Source organism: Phycodurus eques, chromosome 14, assembly GCF_024500275.1.
Source record: "Phycodurus eques isolate BA_2022a chromosome 14, UOR_Pequ_1.1, whole genome shotgun sequence".
In the NCBI taxonomy this organism is placed as follows: Eukaryota; Metazoa; Chordata; class Actinopteri; order Syngnathiformes; family Syngnathidae; genus Phycodurus; species Phycodurus eques.
In genome coordinates this window covers 4945451-4969742 of record NC_084538.1, presented here as the reverse complement: position 1 = coordinate 4969742, position 24292 = coordinate 4945451, and the positions used below count along the sequence as shown (strand labels likewise).

Sequence of the window (24292 nt, the reverse complement as noted above, 5' to 3'; positions counted from 1 at the left end):
TTTCCTCTATTCCCTTTCGCACCGAAGTCATCCCGTATCGGCTACTAGCTCACATGCCGAGGAATTACTGCAGTACCTTCGCCGCTTATTCCGTGTGCGTACCTTTTAAAACAGCAGCTTCACACCCCCATTCCGGCTATCCACTATTCCCTTTCACACATGCACCATTCTCCTGTCTGACAATAGATTCAAGTCACGTCAATATTTTGGTAAAGAGTTCAATAGGAGTGGAGCCCTGTAGCTTTTAAAGTTTTCAATGTGGATTTTGATGTTCTTCCAGTCCCGACACCTCATCGCGTACGCACCCGCCTCCATTCTGAGTTGGCATTCCGACGGGCATTGGTGCTAAAAAATGGCGGCGACGCAACGCCCCAAACAGCCGTGGCGCAAATGTCACGACTCAAAAGGCCCTCCGGTTTGCCGCGGCGCTGCGCAGGAACCGTTTGGGAATCACTCTGTAATCACGGATGGGTAGATTTAATTCAAACGGCCGTCGGGACTATTGAAGCATGTGCACATCACTGACTTCATTAAAACCGTGGCGTCTTTTCCGGGAATGTTGAAATTTGACACCCTAATGGAGGTTATTAGAAGCTACTTTCTATATTGCTGGACTCATTTAAAACAGGCTATTAACATACTTTGTAGAAGTATTTTTCATTGATATGGGACAATAATCAAACTATTCGGCTTTGGGGGAAGTACCAGAGGCAAAATGACACCTGTGAGAAATGGAATAACGGGCAACCGGAATGTGACTGTACTGACACGGAATGGGGGAGACGAACGCAATGTGGCAATTTCCCGGCTTTGGGGGTAGTATAAGGGGCACGCAGCAAAGGTAGAGAATCCCTGCCCTAGTGTTCCCCCCCCCCCTCCCTTTGTTATTAATGAATACTGAACACTTGAGTCCTTCTTGTATTGAGGGCGAGGGTGTTAAATGGATGTCAGAGCAGTCAATACGTTCCCCGAGTCTCTGGACATATTAATGCCATCCCCCGAAGACTTTAATCATAATTGTGTCATCTGTATTCAAAAGCCCTGCTGCACCCTGGGAATGAAGCCAGACACCAGAAAGAAGGTTTGGGTTTCATTTTTTTTTTTTTCAACTGCTCAAATGTACTCAGTATCCCCCAACTACTGCACTGATAACAACAAGATTTATTGTGTTGCAAGCTCATGAAAGTTGCAAATTAGCGAGTCATTCGGCCGCCACGGCATTGGGTATTACGACGTAGCTCCGACCTCCTGCAGGGTCTACGCTAAGATTTTAACCTACAAGAAGGTCCAAAGGGGAGCCGCTCCAGTGTCCTCGCCATCTGTTTCAAATCCAAATTCCTCTAAAATCCTCCGTAACAATTGATGACGAAAGTACATGACCTTATCTACTGCCCACCTTATTTCTGACAAAAATTGTTGAATTTATGCTCGTTACGTTGATTTTTTTTTTTAGGGCAAGTAGTGACACAGAAACGTCATAACAATTTTTAAGGGGTCAGCTGAGTGAAGACTGAAATTTCGGCCCGTATGAGCTTAATGGTCGATACTGATCCTAAATGACCAAATGCATACAGAACTGATCCAGAAGGTCCAGATCGAAACAGACCAGATACACATAGACCTTAACCAAACAGACCTGATACAAATTGTATTGATCCAGACAGACCTGATCCAAACAAAACTGATCCAAACAGACCTGATACATTTTTACACATTATACTGTCCTTTACATGACTCTGTCTTGAACATTGTTACCGATTCCCTTGTCCTTTACATTATTGTCGTCTTCATTTCTGTCCTTTACATTAGTATATACACATATATTACTATGTTCTGTACATGACTACGACATTTATATTACTATCCATTACTGTCATTTACATGATTGAGTCATGCTATTACGATGTCCTTTACATTCGTATACAATACTGTCTTGTGCATTACTGTCCTTTACATTACTGTGCCATTTACATTTCTGTCCTGCGCATTACCATGTTCATTACATTACTCTACATTACTATGTCCAGGCTGTGGACCACTATATATTACTAGGCACATGTCCCTGCTTGCGGCACGGTGGCCGACTGGTTAGAGCGTCAGCCTCACAGTTCTGAGGACCCGGGTTCAATCCCCGGCCCCGCCTGTGTGGAGTTTGCATGTTCTCCCCGTACCTGCGTGGGTTTTCTCCGGGCACTCCGGTTTCCTCCCACATCCCAAAAACATGCATTAATTGGAGACTCTAAATTGCCCGTAGGTGTGAATGTGAGTGCGAATGGTTGTTTGTTTCTATGTGCCCTGCGATTGGCTGGCAACCAGTTCAGGGTGTACCCCGCCTCCTGCCCGATGACAGCTGGGATAGGCTCCAGCACGTCCGCTACCCTAGTGAGGAGAAGCGGCTCAGAAAATGGATGGATGGATGGATGTCCCTGCTTTTTATATATATATATACATATATATTACAGAGTTTTGTTTTGTCTGTGTTAAATCCAGCATTTGCAGCTCCAGGTAATGAAGGTAAAACAATAATCATATCTCCGCAGCCCAAAGCTCAGCATCTCCATTGCAGGTCAGGTTGAGTTGAGCACCATTAGCCTGACTTTTCAAGGCAACACAAAGGGCAGCTTCCTCTTCCTCTTCCTCTTCCTCCTGCTTGATACATCAGGATTAAGGCAGCCCGTGACCCCTCCTGGCAAAAGCGACGTAATGAGCTCAAGGTTCCGTCCGGCCGAGGGATTCACGGCGCGATGAATCGCGAGGGCTGACAGCCCGTTGGCTCACGTGAACGCTCAAGTGGGGAAAGCAAACCTCAGAGGGATGCTGCTCAAATATTGAATCCATTTTTCATATGGAAATACCGAGGGGCGCCACAGAAAGTCCTTGGAAATGACCTCCTTGTGATGATTGCTCGAGAGATGCGTTTATTAGTCTACAGCTGATGATGTCCCGAGAGAGTTGTTGATGTTGGCTTGAGGGATGGCATTACTTGTGTTGAGTTGATTGCTTGAGGGAGGCGTTTGTTTTTAGTTGAGATATACCCGAAGGAGGCATTTTTATTTTAAGCTAACGATTGCTTGAGGGAGGTTTTTATTTTTCGTCGCCTGATGATAGCTTTAGGGAGGTATTTATTAGTCTTACGTATGTTGATCATTTGAAGGAGGCGGAAAAAAAAGAAAGAAAAAGGAACGTTGTCTGGGTCACCGTGCACTGTTTAGACACAGCCTATAATGTAAACATCCGCAGTGTCAATGTTTTCTCGACAACACTAAATAAAGGTTTACTGTGAGCTGCCTCCACACCAGCTCGTCCACCTGGCCTCCAGCGTGGTTAGATAACAACAACGCATTAGATAACGGCAGCCTCGTGAAAAGGCCCGATGGACTTTTTTGTTGTTGTTGGAGTTTTGTTTTCAGCAGACCGGGCACTGGAGCGCAGCGTTAATGACAAAAACACTTTGACACACACATAATCTTGTTAAATTAGCATTTAACAAGATTATCTGACAAAATACAGTTACAGTTACGGGCAGTCAAAAGAGATGCTCTTATGTAAAATATGAATGTGACGAAATCTAGGCGGCTATCACGTTTAGCCTTAGAGTTAGCAGAGCTTTACCCAACAAAATACAAGTCAAGATGCTCCTTTTAGAGTTGAAATGACAAAGAAATGTATTGTTATTTGGACAAGTGCGGGGAAATGAGGCCAGAGAGAGAGAGAGGAACCACTGACCCGAAAAGTAGCAGAGGAGAGGCGATAGCGAGAAACCAAGCGTGAGAGCAGCGCACCTTTCTGGAGACTCGTGTCCACCATGCGAGGCTCGGCCAGCTCCAGGAAGAAGTTCTTGTTCTTCTCGTACTCCTCGTCGTCGATGACTTTCACGTGAATGACTTTGCTGCGAGGTCGACGAGGAAGAGGAGAAGGAGAAGGTGGAGAAGTAGAAGAAGAGGTTAATATGTGATGGGAGGACAGACGAAGTGGGGTTGATCATCTGAATGGAGGAAGGGTTAGCAAGTGAGGAGGTGCTAATGACTCAAACCCAAGCGTGTTAGACCGATCAATAACTTGAACCTGTTAGTTAGTGTATTCGACCGGCCAATAACTCAAGCCTGTGAGTATGTGTATTAAACCGAGCAGTGACTGGTACCTGTTAGTAAGTGTCGTAGACCAAATCATAATACAGATCTGTTTTTAACCGTATTAGATTGACCAATTAGTCATGCCTCGGTGTATTAGGCCGACCAATAACTTGAACCTAAGTGCACCCTATGATAAATAACTGGAATCTGCTAGTAAGCCAATTAGACCGACCGATAACTCAACTGTATCAGACCAGCCAAGAACAAACCTGTTAGTCAACGTATTAGACCGACCAATGACTTCAACTTGGGTATGACACCGACCAACCATTCTGACCCGTTTGTAAGTATATTAGACCGAACAATAACTGATCCTGACTGCAAGCATCTGATATTAGCCCGACCCTTAACTGATGAGCTAACAACTAACAATCTCTTAAACACTTACCGCCCTATCTTGCGGCGACAGGAAATTCCGCAAAGCGAGCCTTTTCCGTGTGTACTTTCTGTGTCGATTACAGCGCACACTGCTTAATGCAGCAATGGCACTCGCGTGTCAAAATTAGTCACAGTGATTTATCAACGCCGCTGCCACACATCGCAGCCTGGAGTTCAGCACGAGTGCGGCGAGTGCCGCTCGGTAACGACACATGCACGCACACGCGCGCACACACCGAGAGGGTTCACATCTCTGCACCCCGCAAAGGAATCACCAGACGAGTGTGTGTGAGTGAATGTGTACGTTGTGTGTGTGTGTGTGTGTGTGTGTGTGTGTGTGGACGCTAGATGCTAGAGCTGATATAATAACAATATAAATATATAATATAATATAATATTAGAATTACAAAATAATATTCACGTACTGATTTAATATTAAATGATTCATTTATTATTAATGATGCGTATGTTCGATTTTCTATACCGCACTTTATCACGGCAACGGTTGTTGTGAAAGTGCGTAGAAAGTTGATTTGAGAGTTGAGAAAGCAGAAATACACAACATGAAGTTTGAAAAACTTGACCCCAGAGAGCCGGGTACCAGTACAGACGACATTGGCATTGGTATCAGCGATACTGGCCTCGTATTTACTTGGTATCGGATCTATAGCCAGAGGGGAAAATCACGAAAAACACTTTAAGGTCATTGAATTCATTAAGATTTAGCAATTTGATGATACATCTACATGAATTATTCATAAACACCGGTACCCAGATATTAGCCCGTATTTAGGTGGTCGCGAACATTAGCTATTAGCTATTAGCTATTTGGTGATGCTCGATGACCTTAGTTATTCAAATACACCGGTGTTGCCGATGCTGGCCTTGTTTTTACTCGTAATGAGAGCGATGCCAAATCTCGCAGTATCGCACACCACTAGCTTCCAAAACTCTTTGTTATTTGTTTTTTTGAGGGAAGTGTTGATGTTCCAAAGTGGGCCTCAGGCTGTCCACCATGCATTATGCAAAACATCATCTGCCATCGCTCCCTGAACAAGCGAGTCACAGTCATAACTTTTGCATCTGCTTCTGCTCGGCAAACAAGTCAGTAAAATCTGCCAAGTGAGGACTTTGCTTCAACGATGGCGTGCCCGCCTTGCCCGTGCTGTTTGATTGATGTAATATTGATGTAATATTGATGTGGCACTCCAGCCGCTCGTTCGCCAGCTCGCCAGAGGAGGAATTTTGACTTCCCTCATTATCTAACTTTTAAAGTTGTTTTACTGCTTACGTCACGTAACATCCTGTGCGAGTTCTTCCTCTTCACCCTTGCTAAAGGCGTTTCTTCCAAAATCCAAACAAAAGTCAAAAGTAGCAGTTCATTCTTTGATGCTAATTAAACAGTTTTATGACAGTGGAACGAACTCCAAATGTTTTGCCCGACTTTTGTGGTCTATTTTTCTATGAACATTTTTGGTAGCATTCACAATCCTATCGTATAAGCATTAAAAAATGAAAGCCAAAGAGAAAAAAAAAAAAAAAGAAAAGGATTTTATCTTTTGATGCTGGCTTAACTGAGGTACGCACTCTCAAGTGTTTTGCATGACTTTTGTGATGTATTTTTTGCCCCCAAAATCCTAATCCCAATCCTATTGTATAGTTCCACTGTATTAGCATGGCTTCATGAAAGACAAAAAACAAAAGCAAAAAAAGTCATTAATTCTTTGATTCTGGCTACGCTAATGTCTCATGACGGCAGTACGAACGGACCTTTGCAGCTTATTTACTCCCCAAAGGTTGGGTGGAATTCAGAATTTTATTGTGTGGTTGCCATGATATTAGCATCTTTACACTTTGGATACGAACAAAACCGGGCTAGTGAATATATCAGGTCCTCGGTATACTTTACCCCAATTGTTTTGGCAGAATTTCAAATTTGTCTGTCGTGATGTTTCCGCCTCACTGTCTCGTCTTTGATGTGAAAAGCAGTAATCATCAGTGGCTGCACTTGGTGTCAATAAGGCAGGCCTGCTTAATTAGGGCGCCAATTTCCCGTGAGGCTTCCACGCCTTCTTTCTTGTCTTTATTGCACTTTCCCCAACTGTGAGCTCATCATAATGTGACAAAATAGCGTTGGGGACGTTCTTCTTGGAATCAGCTCTCCTCGATTCTTCTATACTTTTGTGTAGTGGGGTACGATACTGCAAGATATGGCAGCGATCTGATAGTAAGTAGATACAGGACCACTTTAAAATAATAATAATAATTGAGATGGCTGCAATATAATAATAATTATGAAAACAAAAGAATACTTCAATCATATTGTATACCATTTCAGAATATTCAAAACGATATTTGTTTTATAATAATAATATATAATAAAAATATTGAAAACACAAAAACATATAAATAGAATTTAGGTTGAATTTATCTATAATTGTTCTTGAAAGCATATTGATAATTTGTCAAACTATTATTTACATAATGAACTTGAGCGGACAGCTTTGTAAGGCACCAAGACCTGTCTGGCTTGCTGTGCCTCCTTTGTCAGACTCCGTCAGATGCTTTTATTGCGTCGTGTCCTTGGAGGAGGACACGACGCAATAAAAAAAAAAAATATATATATATATATATAAAAACAAAAGTCGAAGTTCTTCTCTCTTGGTTCCTTTTGTCGTCTTCTGCCTCAGCATGTTTTTTCCCCGCCGCCACGTACCCACCATGCTAGGAAACGTGGTATTCCCTGACGCGTCTCTCTCGGGCTTTGCCTCGTCCACCTTTCCATTGTGCCGGCAGACTTTTGATTATAGATGTCGTGTGCCTGCTTGCAAAAACTGTTTCGAAGTCCAGGAAGTAGGAAAAAGTATACCGAGCGGTTCCTGAAGAGAAACCTCCGTCAGCATTTGTTTTTTTGTTTTTTAGTCAATGTTGAAAGTGTTAACAGCACGTAGGTTTGGGATGTTCTTTTTGGAATGATATCATTTTTTATTCCTCTATTCTTTTGTGAGGTGGAGAGCAAAACTGCGAAATATGGCATCGATCCAATAGCAAGTAGATACGGGACCAGTATCACGGATAACAATACATTTGAATAATTAAGGTGACTGTGCTATCAAATTGTTAAATCGGAATACATTTGTATGACTTTTAAGCGTTTTGTCAGTTTTCCTTTGTGTATCGATCCGACACCAAGTAAATGCAAGGCCAGTATTGCTGATAAGATAGGCATCACTGATACCTATTTAGATCATTTTTATAACCAAGGCTAATGAATCATCAAATTGCTAGAACTGAAATATTCTCACAAAATGTTTGTCCTGCCTGGGACAAGAGTGCTGTTACTCTTCTCGGGCTAACAATTTCCCTGTTCTGAAATATCGGACATTTTCGCCAAGAAAAACACAGACGCGAATCTTACATAAACGGTTCGTACCAAATGACATCGGCATACGCTGCAGAAAGACCAACAAGTTTATCGTGTTTGGGACAGATGTGCAATTTTTTTTCCCGGAATAATAATTTCTCAGTTTGGAGATATCTGACTTACATATATATATATATATATATATATATATATATATGTGTGTGTGTGTGTGTGTGTGTGTGTGTGTGTGTGTGTGTGTGTGTGTCTTAGTGTGTTGTTGTAGTAGTAGTCGTAGTAGGTACAGGTAGTAGGAGTAGGTGTCATCGACAGGCATGACTGTTTGAAAAGCGGCAGGCAGAGGAAGATACATTTCTAAATATAGTCAGAGACATTTCTCTCGGGGGGGAGTGTGTGTGTGTCTGTGTGTTGCCTGTGACATTCAACGGCAACCAAAGCACACATCCAAACACACAAAAACATGACATTGCGAAATTCGTGATCTCTATTCACAGCCTGGGGTGCTGCACGCGCACGCACAGACACACACACACACACACAGACACACACACACACACACGTCGGGCAAGCAATGAGGTGTCTTCGTAAAGAATAGAGAATTCTACAAAACAGGCCGCAGACTACTGAAATGACAACGTGATCCCAATTATGATGGCTAACAAGACGATGCAAGACGATGCATTCCTATTACAGTCCAATTCACTTTATTTATGATGCGATGCACACCAATTACGATGTGACACAATATGAAATGATTTGCTCCATTTAGGATACGATTCACTCCAATTATGATATGATTGACTCCGAATACGATGCGATACGAGTCGATCCACTGCAGTTATAATACGATTGACTTTAATTACTTTGCGAGATGATTGACTCCAGTCACGATACGATTGACTTCAATGGCGATACGATTCACTCCATTTACGATACGATTCACTCCATTCATAATAAAACTCACTCCAGTTGCCATGTGATACAAGGCAATTTACTCCAATTACAATATGATTCGCAACCATTACGATACGGTTACAAGGATACACAATTTGACAGAATTTGATATGACACAGTGAAATGTGAGTCATACTTAAATAACACAAGTCTTCAATATCATTTACACGTGAAAGGATTTGGCCTTTTTATTTTTCACATGCTTCACTGTGGAGTCAGTGGGTGAAGTGAGTTCCAACTGATCATCACAGCGCCTGAGAGCAGCACATTATGGTCCACGGACGAAACATTTACCTTTACATTTATCGGGGTCACGGGGAATCCCCGGCCGGGACACAAAGGGGCTGGCAGCTGGCCCACCGACACAAAAAAGCTGCTCTGCTAGCGCGTTGGCTGCTAATTTAAGGCTCCCGCACTGTAGGCTACGGCTGGCTGGTTGGCTGGCTCGGGGCTGCAGCAAGGCTGGCTGTTCATGTCGGCTGACGAGCGGCGACGCAGTGTTAACGGGCAGGTTAACTTTCTCTCAATGGATATCGTTTATATTCTTATCCCCTACATGCATGGAGATGCCCGATATCTGTGTCAGCCTGCAGCCGCTGGGGCTCAAAACTCACTCAGCAGAGCCCCTGGAAAAGTTGGGGGGAGGGGGGGGGGGTTAATTTAATCCCTGGCACCTGGAATTGGGTGGACATGTGTCATATAAGAAGATGTACGAAAAATTCCCAAGGACCCATGTCTGAAATTTAACAAGAAGTTGGTTTACATTTTGCGCAAATTCCAGGGTTTGAGCTTTCACAAAATTCTATGTAGGAATTGTCCCAGCCTCAATCGAAAGCTTCCTAGATAGATGGGAATCGTTAAACCGTAAAGGATTTTAGCCTACGACATCTAACGTGGGTGAAGCATGTCGTCAGCGTTTGGTGATCATTTTGAGGCTACTTGGAAAGTAAAAAAAAAAAAAACATTCACCTCAGACACCAGTTTCACCAATCGATACGAAATTGAGTGGACATGTCTATCATAACAGGACACACAAACAAGCCTCATTGACCAATGCCTGCAATTGATCAGGAAGGCCATCGGGGTGAATTCCAGGGTTCTTACTTTGACAAACTCTTACTTGGGAATTTACCCGAACGAGAGCCAATCGGAGGAGGTATCCTAGACGGATGCAAAATGCCACAGACATGCTAATGGTTAGCATCGATAGTCACGGTTTAATAAGCAAGAAGGAGCAGCACAATGAATTGGATTGCAGCATTAAATCATGAGGCACAAATGGTTGTTATTACTCTCTGTACAGAATAATGGCATTTCCATTCATTTCAAGATGATTTGAGATACGAGTGTTATGGGTTATGAGCGTGGTCACAGAACTAATTAAACTCGTATCTCAAGTCACCACGACATGTTATTTCTATATTGCCAAGTGTGCATCCCGCAGGATACAATTTCCCGTGTAGACCCTGGCAGTTATTCGCAGCTGTCGCTCCCTTGACAGCAGGTTGAGGGTGGGGGGAGTATGACGATTGGACCGTGTACGTTTTTGACGAGATTACAAGCACGCTCCCCCCTCTTCTCCTCTTTCTCGGCTTCGTCATCTAAAAAAGATTAACCATTGTCTCTGCCAATAATGGTGGGATAAACGGCTCTCGGTCTCGAGGGGGGTGGGGGTTTGGTGCGGGAGGCGGCGGCGGGGAGCCGGAACGCTAATTCCATCCCGGGGAGCGTGTTGCCGCCGTCCGTCATCTGCAATCTTCACCAACATTAGCGAGCGGCCGCGGCAGACGACGTGATCGGGCCTGACGTTCAAATGGCTGTCCGTCCGTTCGGGGAGTCTGCTCATAAATCTGGTGCTAAAAACGGCGTGGGCCCCGAGTGTGAGTCACGCCGCCCGCTGCCAAAGGAGCGCACAACCGGACTGCGGGTCTCGTTGACCCGGAACGTCCATCGTCGTCGTAAAGCCGGAGGCGACGTTCTTCGGCCATTAACTTCCTGTTCTGCACGGCGCTCTCCAAGGTTTTCCGGGTGCTTTCTCCGTACAAACTAGACACCAAAGAGAATCAGTACAAGAACCTCCTGCAGGGCACCAACGAAGGCCGTCACCTCGCATCAGCATGAAACTGACAAAGAAACCGCAACTGCATTGGATCCTTCCCGAATTTGAGGACATTTTCTGTCAACCACCCGTGAAATTTCAAATAATCCATCTGAAATATGCACCTGTGTAAATTATTGTTGTCCTGTGACAACTCTAATTTTAGAGCTGTAGTTAAAGCGATTCCTAAATATTATTTAAAATACAGCGGAACCTGGGGTTACGAATTTTACTTGTGCCGTGACCCCGCTCTCAAACTGAATTGTTCGCAATGTTTCCCATGGAACTAAATGGAAATGCAATTCATCCCTTCCAGCCACAAAACAATGTTAGATTTACCTTATTTTGATCGTTGTGTGGTTAAAAATAAATCCTGTGCAACATAAAAATAGCTGAAAACACAATTAATGATGACGAACTAACAGTTGGTTGGCTAGACAATCACTGTCGTTATTGCCGAGACTAAAGAATATATGCCTGTGAGGATCATGATATTGATTGTCTACATGTATTGCTACACCATTTATTTTCAAATATCCTTTGCTTATAGGTTTATAACACCGCAACCATCGATGCTATTCGTTAGCCCGTCTATGGTGTTTTGCAATGTGCGTTAGCATTAAACTGGCAGACATTCCAAAGGCAAAGTTATGTGGTGATTTGAAATACACTTGTGTAATTCTTTGCTTTATGTTCAGGTTCAAAGTAAACAACTGTTCGTGGCAATAAACCCCTTGAAGAATTGTTCACCATCTGCCAAATTGCTGCTTGGGATAAACGGCCCTCGGAGTGAGCGAGCGAGTGAGTGAGTGGAGTTTGCCGCCAGCATCTAAGCGCTCGTATCTCGAATTTTTGCTTGGAACTCAAAGCAGAAAATCATCTCTAAAAACTCGGATGCTGGGTCACTTGTAGGTCAAGGCATTACTGGACTGTACTGTGATTACCTATATGTGCTGCAAGATGGCATTATCTGTTGTACATGTTTTCAATCACGGGGGGAAAGGGACGAGCACGCCAACCCCACACGGGAAAGGCCTCCGAGCCCGAGTGAGACCGGAACGACGGGCTAAAGGTTCATGTTTTATGCATGCCGTCTTGTTCTCGCACGCACGGATTGACTGAAACCGGCCAGCCGAGCGGAGAGAGAGAGCGCTAAAAGCCAAGCTGGTGTGCAAAGCGCGGGCTACCTACCACAGTGCAACACGGTCAGCCGGCCATGCGGAAGGAACTTGCCCAGCGCACAGCGGAGGAAGTGAGGGGTGACAAAGTGGTAAAAGAGGTCTCATGCCCGGGGGGGGACCAGAGATGGGAAGTCATCAGGCAGAGGGGACTCCTCGAGAGAGAGAGAGAGAGAGAGAGAGAGAGAGAGAGAAGATGCCAGTGTCTTAGACACCAGCCCAAAACTCCACCGTCAAAACGTCCCTGGGCATTAATCCAGTAAAGACAACATGCACGTTTTAGCAGGTCGAATACGCTGTCGTCCCTTGTATTGGTCAAGCAATTGTTCAATTGTTTGCCGTTTAGAAGGTTCGGGCTGGAAAGCAATCCTGCAGACACGGTGAATCAGGAAGGGGGCTCTTGTATTTGTTTTTAAATGTGATCTGATCGCGATTAAAGAAAGTACATAGCCATACAAAACCAAATGCGTAAATAAATACAAAGCAAATGAGAGGAAACAAAGAAAATATACAACATAAAAATAGATACAAAGACAAATGAACAGTAATTAGAAAAGAAAAGATAAAGAAAAAAAAATCAATAAATGTGAAGGATAAAGATAAATAAATGCAAAGAAAATAAATGTGAATAAAGTTAATAAAAATCAGTATGCATACAGAAAGAATAAATACATAAATACAGAGAAAATAAATGAAAAATTAAAAAGTTAAGATAAATACCAAGAAATCAAAATATAAACAAAGAAAATAAATACAACTATCCATCCATCCATCCATTTTCTGAGCCGCTTCTCCTCACCAGGGTCGCGGGCGTGCTGGAGCCTATCCCAGCTGTCATCGGGCAGGAGGCGGGGTACACCCTGCACCGGTTGCCAGCCAATCGCAGGGCACATACGAACAGACAACCATTCGCACTCACAGTCACGCCTACGGGCAATTTAGAGTCTCCAATTAAATTCAAACAAATAGAAAATGTAATGCTATATATAATAAATATAAACTAACAAAAATGAATATAAATACAAATAAAATACAAAAGAAATGCATGAGTGGGAGCGATTGCTGATTGGTTAAATGATTTGTAGTTTTGTTTTCTTTTTTTTCCTTTGAATGTTGTATTTTTTTTAATGTATATTTCATTAAGTTGTATTTTTAATATAATAAAACATATTTCTGTTTTATTTTCAGTTTATTTTTAATTTTCAAATTGAATTGATTTCTTTTAGAGTTTAATTTCAACTTCTTTACATGCACCTTTTTTTTTATCATTTAAATTTGCCTGACGTAAAAAAGACACCCAGCTGGGGAAGAGTGATACAGTGTCATAACTTACACGTATTGAATGCACCATTTGGCAATCCATGGTGACGGAGTCCCACAGGGCGGTGTACTGAGACCATTCGAATAGATTACATACAGAAAGGATGTGAATGCTTCTTGTCCATCAGGTCAGTACATTGACAGTGCCTCTATCTTCGCAGCTTGTGAACCCCCTCCACAGTGCCTCGATCTTCGCAGCCAACCCCCTCCATTTTTTTTCATGCTTTTCCATCTCATTTCTCCCGACACCCTCTCGTCCCGCTATCACTGGTTCCATACATCTTCTCCCCTCCCACCTATGTCCTTATTTTTAGCCACCGCTGCTGTGTTTACGAGCAAATATGGGATGCTGACCTGATTTACGAGCGGCCATCACCGCTGAATGGTCATCAACACTACTGACATTTTCTTACATATTGTTCATTTTCCAGGTGCGCAGAGTATGTTCTGGTTCAATTCTGACTCGTGCCTATCCTCATGATAACAGTATCAAATGATGAACTACAGATATTTTCAACATGTATTAATAGCCTGACTGAATTGGATCATTAATCTTCTTTATAACAATTTATAAAACTATACAGTACTTGATCAATTGAATAGGCGTTTTGCCGCTCTTTCTGGCGTGCCCGCCATGGCCACCTGGGGGCAGTATAAGACAGACAGCCAGATGGATATACTGTCCACTGAGACACCTCAACTCCTTATAGCTCATCAGTACGAGACTAATATTCGTCATTCTTCGCAGAGAATAAAGAACATTTGACTGAGTAGTTAGATCTTTTGTCTACATGTATTGCTGCACCAATTGTTTTCAATCCATTATTTAAAGCACTGCAACATAGATGCTATTTAGCATTAAGGTAGCGGACTGAAAACACAAGGTGTAATTCTCTTTATTTTATGTTTTGTTTGACAGAAAACTTCAATTGGCAATGGCAATAAACCGCTTGAAGCCACTTTTTTATTTTGATTTTTTAGAATTATTCACTGTTTGCCACAGTGCTGCTTATTGTGAAGTGAGTTATGTGCCACCATACATACAGCGCTCTCATGTCAAGTCTGCGCTCGCAAGTCGAAGCGGAAAAAATCTCGATCTTGCTAAACTCACAAGTGGAGTCACTCTAAAAAAAATACTAAATATTTCATTTTTTTTTTTTTTTTTATTATTGTTGATCACTTTAGGAAAGTGCATCAAATTTCAGGGTGAAAGAATGAGATTTACAGTTTTTTTTTTTTTTTTTTATTGCTGTCAAATATCAAAACAGCTCAAATTCGACACCGACCAGTCTGCCATTGTTAGCGGCCGGCAGCCTCCCCTGACAGGGCCGCATGCAGAGGTGGAGGACGGGAGCGAACGAGGGGGCGGAACCGGCCAGTCAAGCTAAGATAGATCATGACTTGCGCATATGGGAGGCACTGACCTGCAGAGTAAAGGGGAGGGCAGTGTTTCGACTTGCACAGCAGCCCGTTCAGGCAGCAAACTAGATGGGCCTGAATTTATTAACCGACCATGTTATTTCTTGCACGTAAAAATGCTTCTGCGTCAAGTATTGCTTTCTTCCTCTTTACTTGATTTTGTTTTTTTCCACAGCACAAGTAGGCAAACTAGTCGGCCCTGTAATAAGATGAAAACAAACCACAAACGCTCCAAACTTACTGTAGTATTTACTTGAATTAATAATCATTTAAAGTGGGCCTTCCCCAAATGCAAACTCGTTGGGCCAGAAATAAGATGAAAATAAATCCTCTGAAATTACCAGAGTGAGTTCTTCTAGATCTTCAACAAACTTACCTCTCTTCCCGCATTGACTTGCACAACTACCCATTTAAGCAGCAAACTACATGGGGCAAATAAAAAACAAACAAAACAAAAACATTACTGTGATGTAAATAAATCTTCTGCACCAAATTTTGCTCTCTTCCTGTATCCTGTTTTTCGTGGCAACCTATTTAAGCAGCAAAGAAGTCTGACCTGAAATAAGGTGAAAACAAGAAAGACGTTCCCACGTTACTAATGAATTAAAACTCTTTTCACTCCAAACTTTGCTCTCCTCATGTGTCTACTTCCTATTGCCTAGCAACAAACGAGACTGTGGAACAGACAATTTATATTCTATTTTTATTCTATTATTTCAATTCTCCTTCCTTCCTTCCTTCATTTCATACAGTCCATCCTACCTTCCTTTCATACCATCTTTGTGTCCTTCCTTCCTTTTAAATCATCCTTTTTTTTATAATATAATGTACAGCACTTTGTGTCCAGCTGTCGTTGTTTTAAAGTGCTCTATAAATAAAGTTAAATCGAGTTCCTTCCTTTCAAGCTTTTTCCCTCCCTTTCTTCTTTCCTTCATAGCTTCCTTAAAGAAGTTATTTTCAAAAAGTCTATACCTACTTTTGGCTGACAAAAAAAACCCACACACACACACACACACGCCACTAAAAATGCAAACAAAGTGCGTGATACGCTAGTTGAGTTGCTAGCTAATCACAACAAAGCATGTAACCCGAGAAAATGGCATCCAGAGTTTGCACCTGCGAAAACAGCTTTTGACGCTCTATTTGCCGTGAAATACGTGCGACCACGTCAGTAGCATAGCTTCATTGGCTCTCTTCCGCGCTCGCATTCGGCCGCTCGGCCCTACCGACCGTCGTATCCATTATGCATGAGTACGATACGCAGCGCCGCTATTTATAGCGGCTCGCTCATTAGCTCCTCTTATGTAATTGCTCATTAGCATTAGTGTTAGCGGAGCGTATCGCCGACACCGCCATTAAATGTAATCGATGAGCTAAAGACCTCCCTTTGCCTCTGTGTGTGTGTGTGTGTGTGTGTGTGAGAGAGAGAGAGAGAAATCGCCGCTATTTGTTGAGTCACCTGCAGAGTGATTATTAGGGTGGGACGTTTATTAGGGGGGAGGTCTTTATTTGTATGCATTTAATATTAGGTATAATTGGAAACTCTTCAAATCTATATGCTTTTGTAAACATCCTAATATAGGTCTTTTTAGAAATATCCAAGCTAATGAGTGAGCGAACTCACTAACTAACTAACCAGAACTCGTGAACCATCGGTGAGGCGAGGAACGTAGATCAACCGGTAATTCATGAGGTTTGCCTTTCTGCTCAGGTCCTTCTTCACCACAACAGACCAACAGAGAGTCCGCATCACTGCAGACGCTGCACCAAGTCGCCTGTCGATCTCCTGCTCCATTCTCCCCTCACTCATGAACAAGACCCCAAGATACTAAAACTCCTCCACTTGGGGCAGGCTCACATTTCTGACTTGAAAGGGGATTCCACCCTTTTCCCACCGATTCCTATCCCAACGGCGTCACCCTCTGCTGCGAAATGCTCCAACGAGAGCTGAAGATCGCGGTTTGATGAGGCCAACATAACCCCATCGTCTGCAAAAATCAGAGACGCAATACTGAGGCCACCAAACCGGACCCTTACAAAGCCTCGGCTGCGCCTAGAAATCCTGTTCTGTCGCGGTCGAACTTGTGACTCTCCGTAGTGTGCTTTTATGTTTCTATGTCTCAAAATGTTTCCTGTTAAAATGCCTGCCTATTGTCACACTCGAGCGGCTCCAACTACTTGTGTGTTTTTGACATACTTGGCAATAAAGAGGATTCTGAGAACTTAAAATTATTCGACCGCCAAAGACATTTTAGCCTTCTAGATTATTTTGTGAACAGCAACATTTTCTATCATATTGTAAACATGCAAGACAATTTGGACTCTTTGGTGTGTCCAACACGCATTTTGTCAACACTAAAGACATATTTTAGTAAACATCAAATACAATTTACATTCCTGAACAAACCAGAGGTTTTTGTTTGGTCTTTTTTGCAATCAAAGACAACACTGAGATAGAGCTCGAGCCCGGGATCAAACGCTGCGAGGCTCTTCACTGAACCACCGCGTCGCCCTCGATAAATAAATAAAGCAAGAGGCAGGAAAGCAGCGGGCAGTGATGAGATTCCTGCTCCTTCCCTCCAGGAAGTCATGCCGCTTCTCCTCTCCGTCTGAGGGAGGCTGCATCGCCATGGCAACCACAGAGAGAGAGTGAGTGTGTGTGTGTGTGTGTGTGTGTGTGTGTGTGTGTGTGTGTGTGTGTGTGTGTCTGTGCTGAGTTTGGGGGGTACGCACTGGCACAGCATTCCCGGCTCGTACTGCAGGCTTTATTTTTAGCACGTGGCAGTTACATAATCAGGGTGACACTGGGGGGGAATCAAAAGGGAAAACATCCTCTGCGCTTCTCCTCTCTCACATCCTTTTTTTTCCCCGCCTCTCTTTCATCCCTCTGTCTGCTCATTACCGATGTGGTCGGGAAGCCGTTTGAGCGGAGAATCAAGACAAAGGAATGAGATGAATGCCCGTCACAAGACAAGGAGACGGAAGGGGGTCTCAGAAAACGTACAGTGGGTTGCGCGGAGAATTTCAAATTGTCTTTGATGTTGACGAAACGCGTTAGGTACGTAATAGAATCTAAACTGTCTTTGGTGTTAATACAAAAATAGATTTACGTTTGTTGAAGACTTCACTGTCATGTTTACAAAAAAACATGTTAGGCTCTGCAGAGAATGTAAATGGTCTTTGATATTTACAAAAAAAAAAACATGGTAATGGTAATTAGGTTTATGAAAGCTTCTAATATCTTAACACTTATGTTAGGTTTGTCTGAGATTACATTGTCTTGATATTTAGAAAAACACGTTAGTTTTGTTGAAGATGAAATTGCCTTTCATATATACAAAACCACTGTTAGCTTGATCAAAGCCTAAACGTTTTTGATGTTCACAAAAAGAGGGACATTAGGTTCATTGTCTTCGATGTTTAAAGACTAAATAATCCTTGGTGTTCATGAAAATAGGTACGTTAAACGCATCTTTCCATTTTACTAAAACATATTTGGTTTGTTGGAGACCAAATTGTCTTTGATCAAGTAAAAAAAAAAAAAGGGCGAACAGAGCGAAACATGAGTACTCCGTTTGAACCGTTTAACATGACTTTTGGTCGGTTTGGGGAAAGGAATATCCTCCCCTTGTGAAACCAAATCAAATTCCATTCGCTTTCATCCTGTTTACCACAATTGAGGTGTTTATGTGGAGCATTTTTATTCGGTTGGGGCTTCTAACCCGATTCTAATCGGAATACACGGACGGCTCCAGATGTCGCCTATAGATGTTTACAAAAAAATTTTAAGGTTGAATGTATGTAAATGTTTTTATAGCTTAGTTAAAGACTAAAACAGCTCACATGACACTATAGGCGGACTCTCTGGGGCCGTGGCGACGTGGCCTTGGATGGGATCCACACTTGACAGCTCATCCACATTTGGTCAAAGACATGTCCCATTACTTTTGTACACCTTGCTTCACGTGAGCCAGATATTTCCAATTCTTAAAAAGGGTGCACGTGAACTTTTTACAACAATAGAGAATGTTAAAATGCCACTAAAGATGCGATCATTTCCGTTATTTCGAACGGGGTACAAATCATGGTTGTCAAATTGCGTGTACTCTACTAGAGGCGAGGCTTTCACGCGTTTGGTGCATTCGTCAGTCACCAATAGACATGCCCTCCTCCCCCTAACCCCCTCCTCCTCTTTTATTGACATTCTGATGACGCGTCGGAGCCGAGGACTTCCATTAAAAGTGCTGCAACCACAAATTATAGCATGCGCGCTCTCTCTTTCTCTCTCTCTCACACACACACACACACACACTCTCTCACGTATGCGCACTGAAGCAGGTTAAGCTTGAAACGAGGAGATTAAAAGTCTTGCCTATATTCCGCCTCCAAATGATGTCCGGCCCTCGTTTGCAGGTCACACAACACGGTGGAGCTTCTCTTTCACATTCACTTTCCCTTGGCAACAGATTTTGTTGCTGATGTTAAAAGCCAAAACATGTATGTTGATGCAATTAGAACAATTTCCTGTTTTGTTTTGGGTTTGTTTTTGGTCCCAGGGCACAAAACAAGGACCAAAGAACAGGCTTGCTCGGAGGAGTTTGCCGCAGAAGAACAAGCCTGTTGAACAAAGCCTTCACTTTCCTGTAGGGTGAAATGACCTTGTGTCCCAACACATTTGTCCCTACCTGTTTCAAGTGGAGTTCCCCAAGGAAACGTTTGAAGTCCGTTCATTTTATTCTGTTTTCATTATTTTTCCCCCTTTCTGTAAGTGTCCCAATGCTTTTGTTATATACCACATGTAAAAACTGTGAAGTGGTCCAAAATCGAAAAAATAAAGTGATCTCTCTCGCTGAGTATCGCATCAAAGACACACTGAGTGTCGCATCAAAGACACATATCCTGTCACTTTTACCCCCTTGTACATGTTGTTCTCCACAAGCAAGGTATTTACGCACGTGAAGCTTGGAGTGATGCACCAAAGACACGTTACTATTGTAAAACTATTACAATAGTAACAATAGTACTATTGTCCATCTTCAATATGTTTTTCTCCTAATAATGAGGTATTTAACAGATAAAACTGTATAAAGTCGTCCATGGAAAAGAAAGTGAATTGTCTTCACATCAAAGACATGCGTCCCAGTACTATTGTCCATCTCAAATGAATTTGCACATCAGAGTGAGGTATTTTCAAAGCATAACACTTTAAAGTCCCCAAAGAAGGAAAGTTATCAATCTTTTGAAGGAAGGTTATCAATCTTTTGAAGTAACATATCAAAGACACATAAAAGACATGTCCCATTACTTTTGTCAATTTCATGTATTGTTTTTTTTTCCAAATGAGAGCGACGTATTTTCATGTGTAATGCTTTAAAGTCACCCAAAGTCAGGAAAGAAAGCAATCTATCTCGTGGGATGATGCATCAAAGACACATGCCCAGGGATTAAAAGACCTGGCAAGAAAAACAAGAGGAAATAAAACTCTTGCGCACAAACGACGCGAGTGCTAACGATGTGCGCGCTAACGAGGAAAGAGGCGCGTCTCATGAAGGCATCAAAGACGTTGTCCGTGTCATCAGGAAGTCTTAGATGATCTTTAACGAGGAGAACGAGAGGAGCACTTTCAAAGCAGTCGTCACCCACAGGCCTCGCCACCATCCTCGTTCGAGGGGACTTCAAGCTGCTCTTCCTCCAATCGTTGTTTCCCTGTCCTCTCGTTATCCTCCATCTTCTTCACCTTCTCTACTTTGACTCCCACATCCCTCCCCTTCTCTTCCTCCCTTAATTCCCCTCACTCCTCTTCTTCTCGTATTAAGATTCCTTCACGCATGACTCCTCCCGCATCGCCATCTATTCTCACAAAACAGAACCGAACTTGCCTTATCGTACTTAACGTTAGTCTCATAATATTATTTTTTGTTAGTAAAATAACAAAAATATTTTTGTAAACGTTTCCTGTAGTAGGATTTCTTTCTTGTATCATATTTTTTTTTTTGTTTACAATGACTTTATTCTAGTCACAATTCTTCTCGGAGGGAAGTCCATGCAAAGTTCGGATGTGGTGCCGAGTCTCAAAAAAATTAGTGCAGGATCAGACAAAAGTAGGCCACCATCTTAAGCCAGTGCCCAGGGCTTAAATAAAAAATATGAAAGAAAAGAAGGGGAGAGTGGAAAGTAGTCTTCACATTTCCTTGGGAGAGAATTCCCAGAGAAAGCACTGGAAGGTGTCAATGGAACAGGAGAAGCCAAGAATATTGCATCCTGGCAGGATTGCATGAAAGAAAAAAAGGGTAGAAGACAGAGGAGCTGATGGAGGGAAAGATGAGGTGGAGTGTTATAAAGAGGAAGAGGGGTCCCGCGGGCCCCCGGCAGAGCTGCGATCCGGCAGCGTAACCTCTTCATCTTTCGCCAGGGAGTGCGATGTGACAGGCAGGACTGTGTGTCTAGCCCCAGAAGACGCTGTTTGTTTGCCAAACTACCCCCCCGCCCCCAACCTCCCCATGTCCACCTTCCTCCAACCCTGATCATAGTCCACCTCCATGACCGAGCCTCTGGCCTTGCCTCTGACAACTGGTAGCACATCCACAGTACTCACACAAAAAGCATTCAGGTCATTCATGCCCAGACCAAAGACTCCAAATGGGACCTGACAAGCACAAAAATACACAGAAAAGATAAGAAACAGTCTCCCACAGAATCCAAGTCTACCCAAGAATACAGTGGACCCAGGTAGTCCTACAGAACACAGGTGACACGGGAATTGGAGAGATCTAGACACTGTAGGAAACCCAGTAGTCCAATGGCCCCCCCGAGTGCACGACCTACAGAACCCACATGACACAAATAACTGAGGGAATCAAGAGAAGGTATAAAACCCAGGAGTCCCAGAGAACGTGGGAAATTCAATGTGTCGTGGGCAATCCAGTCGACTGAGGTATCCCAGATCACTCGGGAGGACCAGTAGAACCCAGGTGAAACAGATATCCAAGAGAATCCAATAAGTTAGGAAACCCAGGTACCCCAGAGAACATGGGAGTGAGTCCCAGAGAACAAACCCAATGTGTCCTGGAGAATACAGCGGAAAGGGAAAAAGCCCCAAAATATAGTAGGAACAAACCATGCTCGTCCAGGACTTTGCGCTTTGGCCTCAGCTTTTTGTTTTCTGTGTTTGCTGTAAATATCCAGATGTGTAGTCGGGATGAGGATCAACACGACCGGTCTGTTTCTTCTTCTCCCGAGTTAACCCAGCTAGCATTTCAATAAGCTGCGAGCACACGGCTCCACTTCCACTTTTGTCCCGGAGGCATCGAGTGTGCCTCGGACGAGATGCCGCCTCGGGCGCCCGCGACAAAGCCTTGTCTTCCGGGAAGCCGTGTCGAGACTGGCCGGCGCTTAGAGGAGATAAACAACAAGCTTTCGCGTAAATGATTCTCACCATTTATGCTCATCTGGTCACGGAGGACGCATTGTTTTGGGCCTGAATACAAGGAATTGTTTATGCATGAGCTAATTCTCTTTTTTTACGAAATCCCAGACTTGACATCGGAATTGTTTTTTTGTTTTTTTTTAATTGTAACCACAATATACTTTACATATAATGTACAGTAAAATGCTCCTTTGCGACCACAGGTACAGTACAGGTATAATGGGAACAGGAAATAGTAATTTGCAGAACTTTTGATTGCCATTGGAAAAAGGAAAGAACAAATGATGCACAGATTTCTGGCCTTCGATGATGTCAGCAATTTCCTGTCCTCTGGTTGGTCAGAGCAAAACTTGTGACAGCCAACTTTGACACGCAAAGCACGCCCGTAGCGATCTGCATACATTAATACGTTTCAAGTATTATGTATTTATTATTTTATCAATTAATTTATTTATTTGTTATGGGGAACATGTATTTTATGTTTTTGTTATTTTATTAGATGAATATTGATTCTGAACTGCTCCAGATGATGCACTTGGCACAATTGCGTGCTGTTATATTGCGCTGTCTTGTATAGTACTGATGGTTTCTCGAATTGTGTGTTGGTATTAAGAACTGAACCACTGAAGACCCAGGTACCAAATTCAGTGCCCGCCATTGCTATTTTAAGGCCCCAAATTAGCATTTTGTGTGCAAGTTATATGGTATCTATATTGTGGAAACAAAACACATTTTCTCATACCTGTCTGGGGCTCTGTACTTGTCAGACGCTGCGGCTTGGCAATTTTTAGGAGCCTGAATAACTGATCCGAATAACTGATCCTTGGTCAGATTTGCATAGCACTGAATGTGGCAGGGAGGTAGCCGGTGACACAGCCGGTGGCGGATTGCGTTATAAATAAGCCTTAACTTAATTGCATTCCCCTGACGGAGCGCGCCGAATGCAGGGCCAGCATATTTATTGCCACTCAACCTGTGAGAGCGAGGGAGAGAGAGCGAGAGAGAGAGAGAGAGTGTATGAGTGCGCATATGAGTCTGTGTCTGTCTGTCTATCTATACAGCTAACAGTAGCTATCTGTCTTTCTATCTTTTCTATCCAATACATCATCCATACATCCGCCTTGACTATGAGTGATAAAGGTAAGTGGGCAAGTAGTTTGTTATTTAGCACAATGATGGCCAGAAGGCCATGTAAGTTAACCATGCGGTATGTTGTGATGCATCTGATCTAACCCTCACAAGCAGCATTATGCACTGTACTTATTGCACTTCAAAGTCTGCGGACTGTTATATACAGCAGTACCTGAATTTGATTTGTGGATGGTTATTTATCCGTGAGTAAATGAATATATTTTTGCCAAATTCTATTTTTTGTGTAGTTTTTATTACACAATAACTTATTGTGTCCTCTTTTTTTTTTTTTAACTCGACAAATACCTTGTATAAAAAAGTGAAACTAACACGAAACATTTTCATGAAAATAAAAAACTATTTAAAACTGACTCAATTTGAAAAACAAAAGTCAAAATAAAATATAAACTATTATAACCCTGGCGCATGAGTGAGTGAGAATTAAAGAGTGTGAGTGTGTGTGTCTGTGTGTGTGCGCGTGCGTGCATGTGTACGTACGTCTAGCAGCTCCAATATGTTTGCCCACATAAGAAAATGTCTCACGAACTACCTCTTAGGTGTTTTTAACCACACAATCTGCGTCATTTCACGACACTCATTGACACTCGGGTTGTACTTGTGTAACACTACACTGATACTGATTGTATACAACAACGCGCACTTCTGTAAATCTTACAGTGCGTGAACATAACCACATTGATACCCAGGGGGTGTACTGTACTCACACACAGCTACATTGAGGTTTAGGGTTTACTGGAATCCAAGCAGACAAGTGGTGAATAAACGAGCCAGTGGTGGAGGCAGGGGGCGGGGTGGGGCTAAGGTCTATTCCAGGACGCCTGTGCAAGTTCTAGCAAAAAATCCATGCGGTCA

At 42.9% G+C, this 24292-nt stretch overlaps 1 protein-coding gene across 6 annotated transcripts in view; it reads right to left on the bottom strand.

Moving 5' to 3' along the window:
- Positions 1-24292, bottom strand: part of slc8a3 (solute carrier family 8 member 3) — a 56353-nt gene that overhangs the window by 11350 nt on the left and 20711 nt on the right. For 5 of the 6 annotated variants that reach the window (XM_061697049.1, XM_061697053.1, XM_061697050.1 and 2 more), the window contains one exon: positions 3783-3889. The exons of the other annotated variant lie outside the window; for it this stretch is intronic. In XM_061697049.1, the coding sequence (XP_061553033.1) occupies positions 3783-3889 (107 nt within the window). The remainder of the gene's footprint in view (positions 1-3782; positions 3890-24292) is intronic. 6 annotated transcript variants of the gene reach the window in all.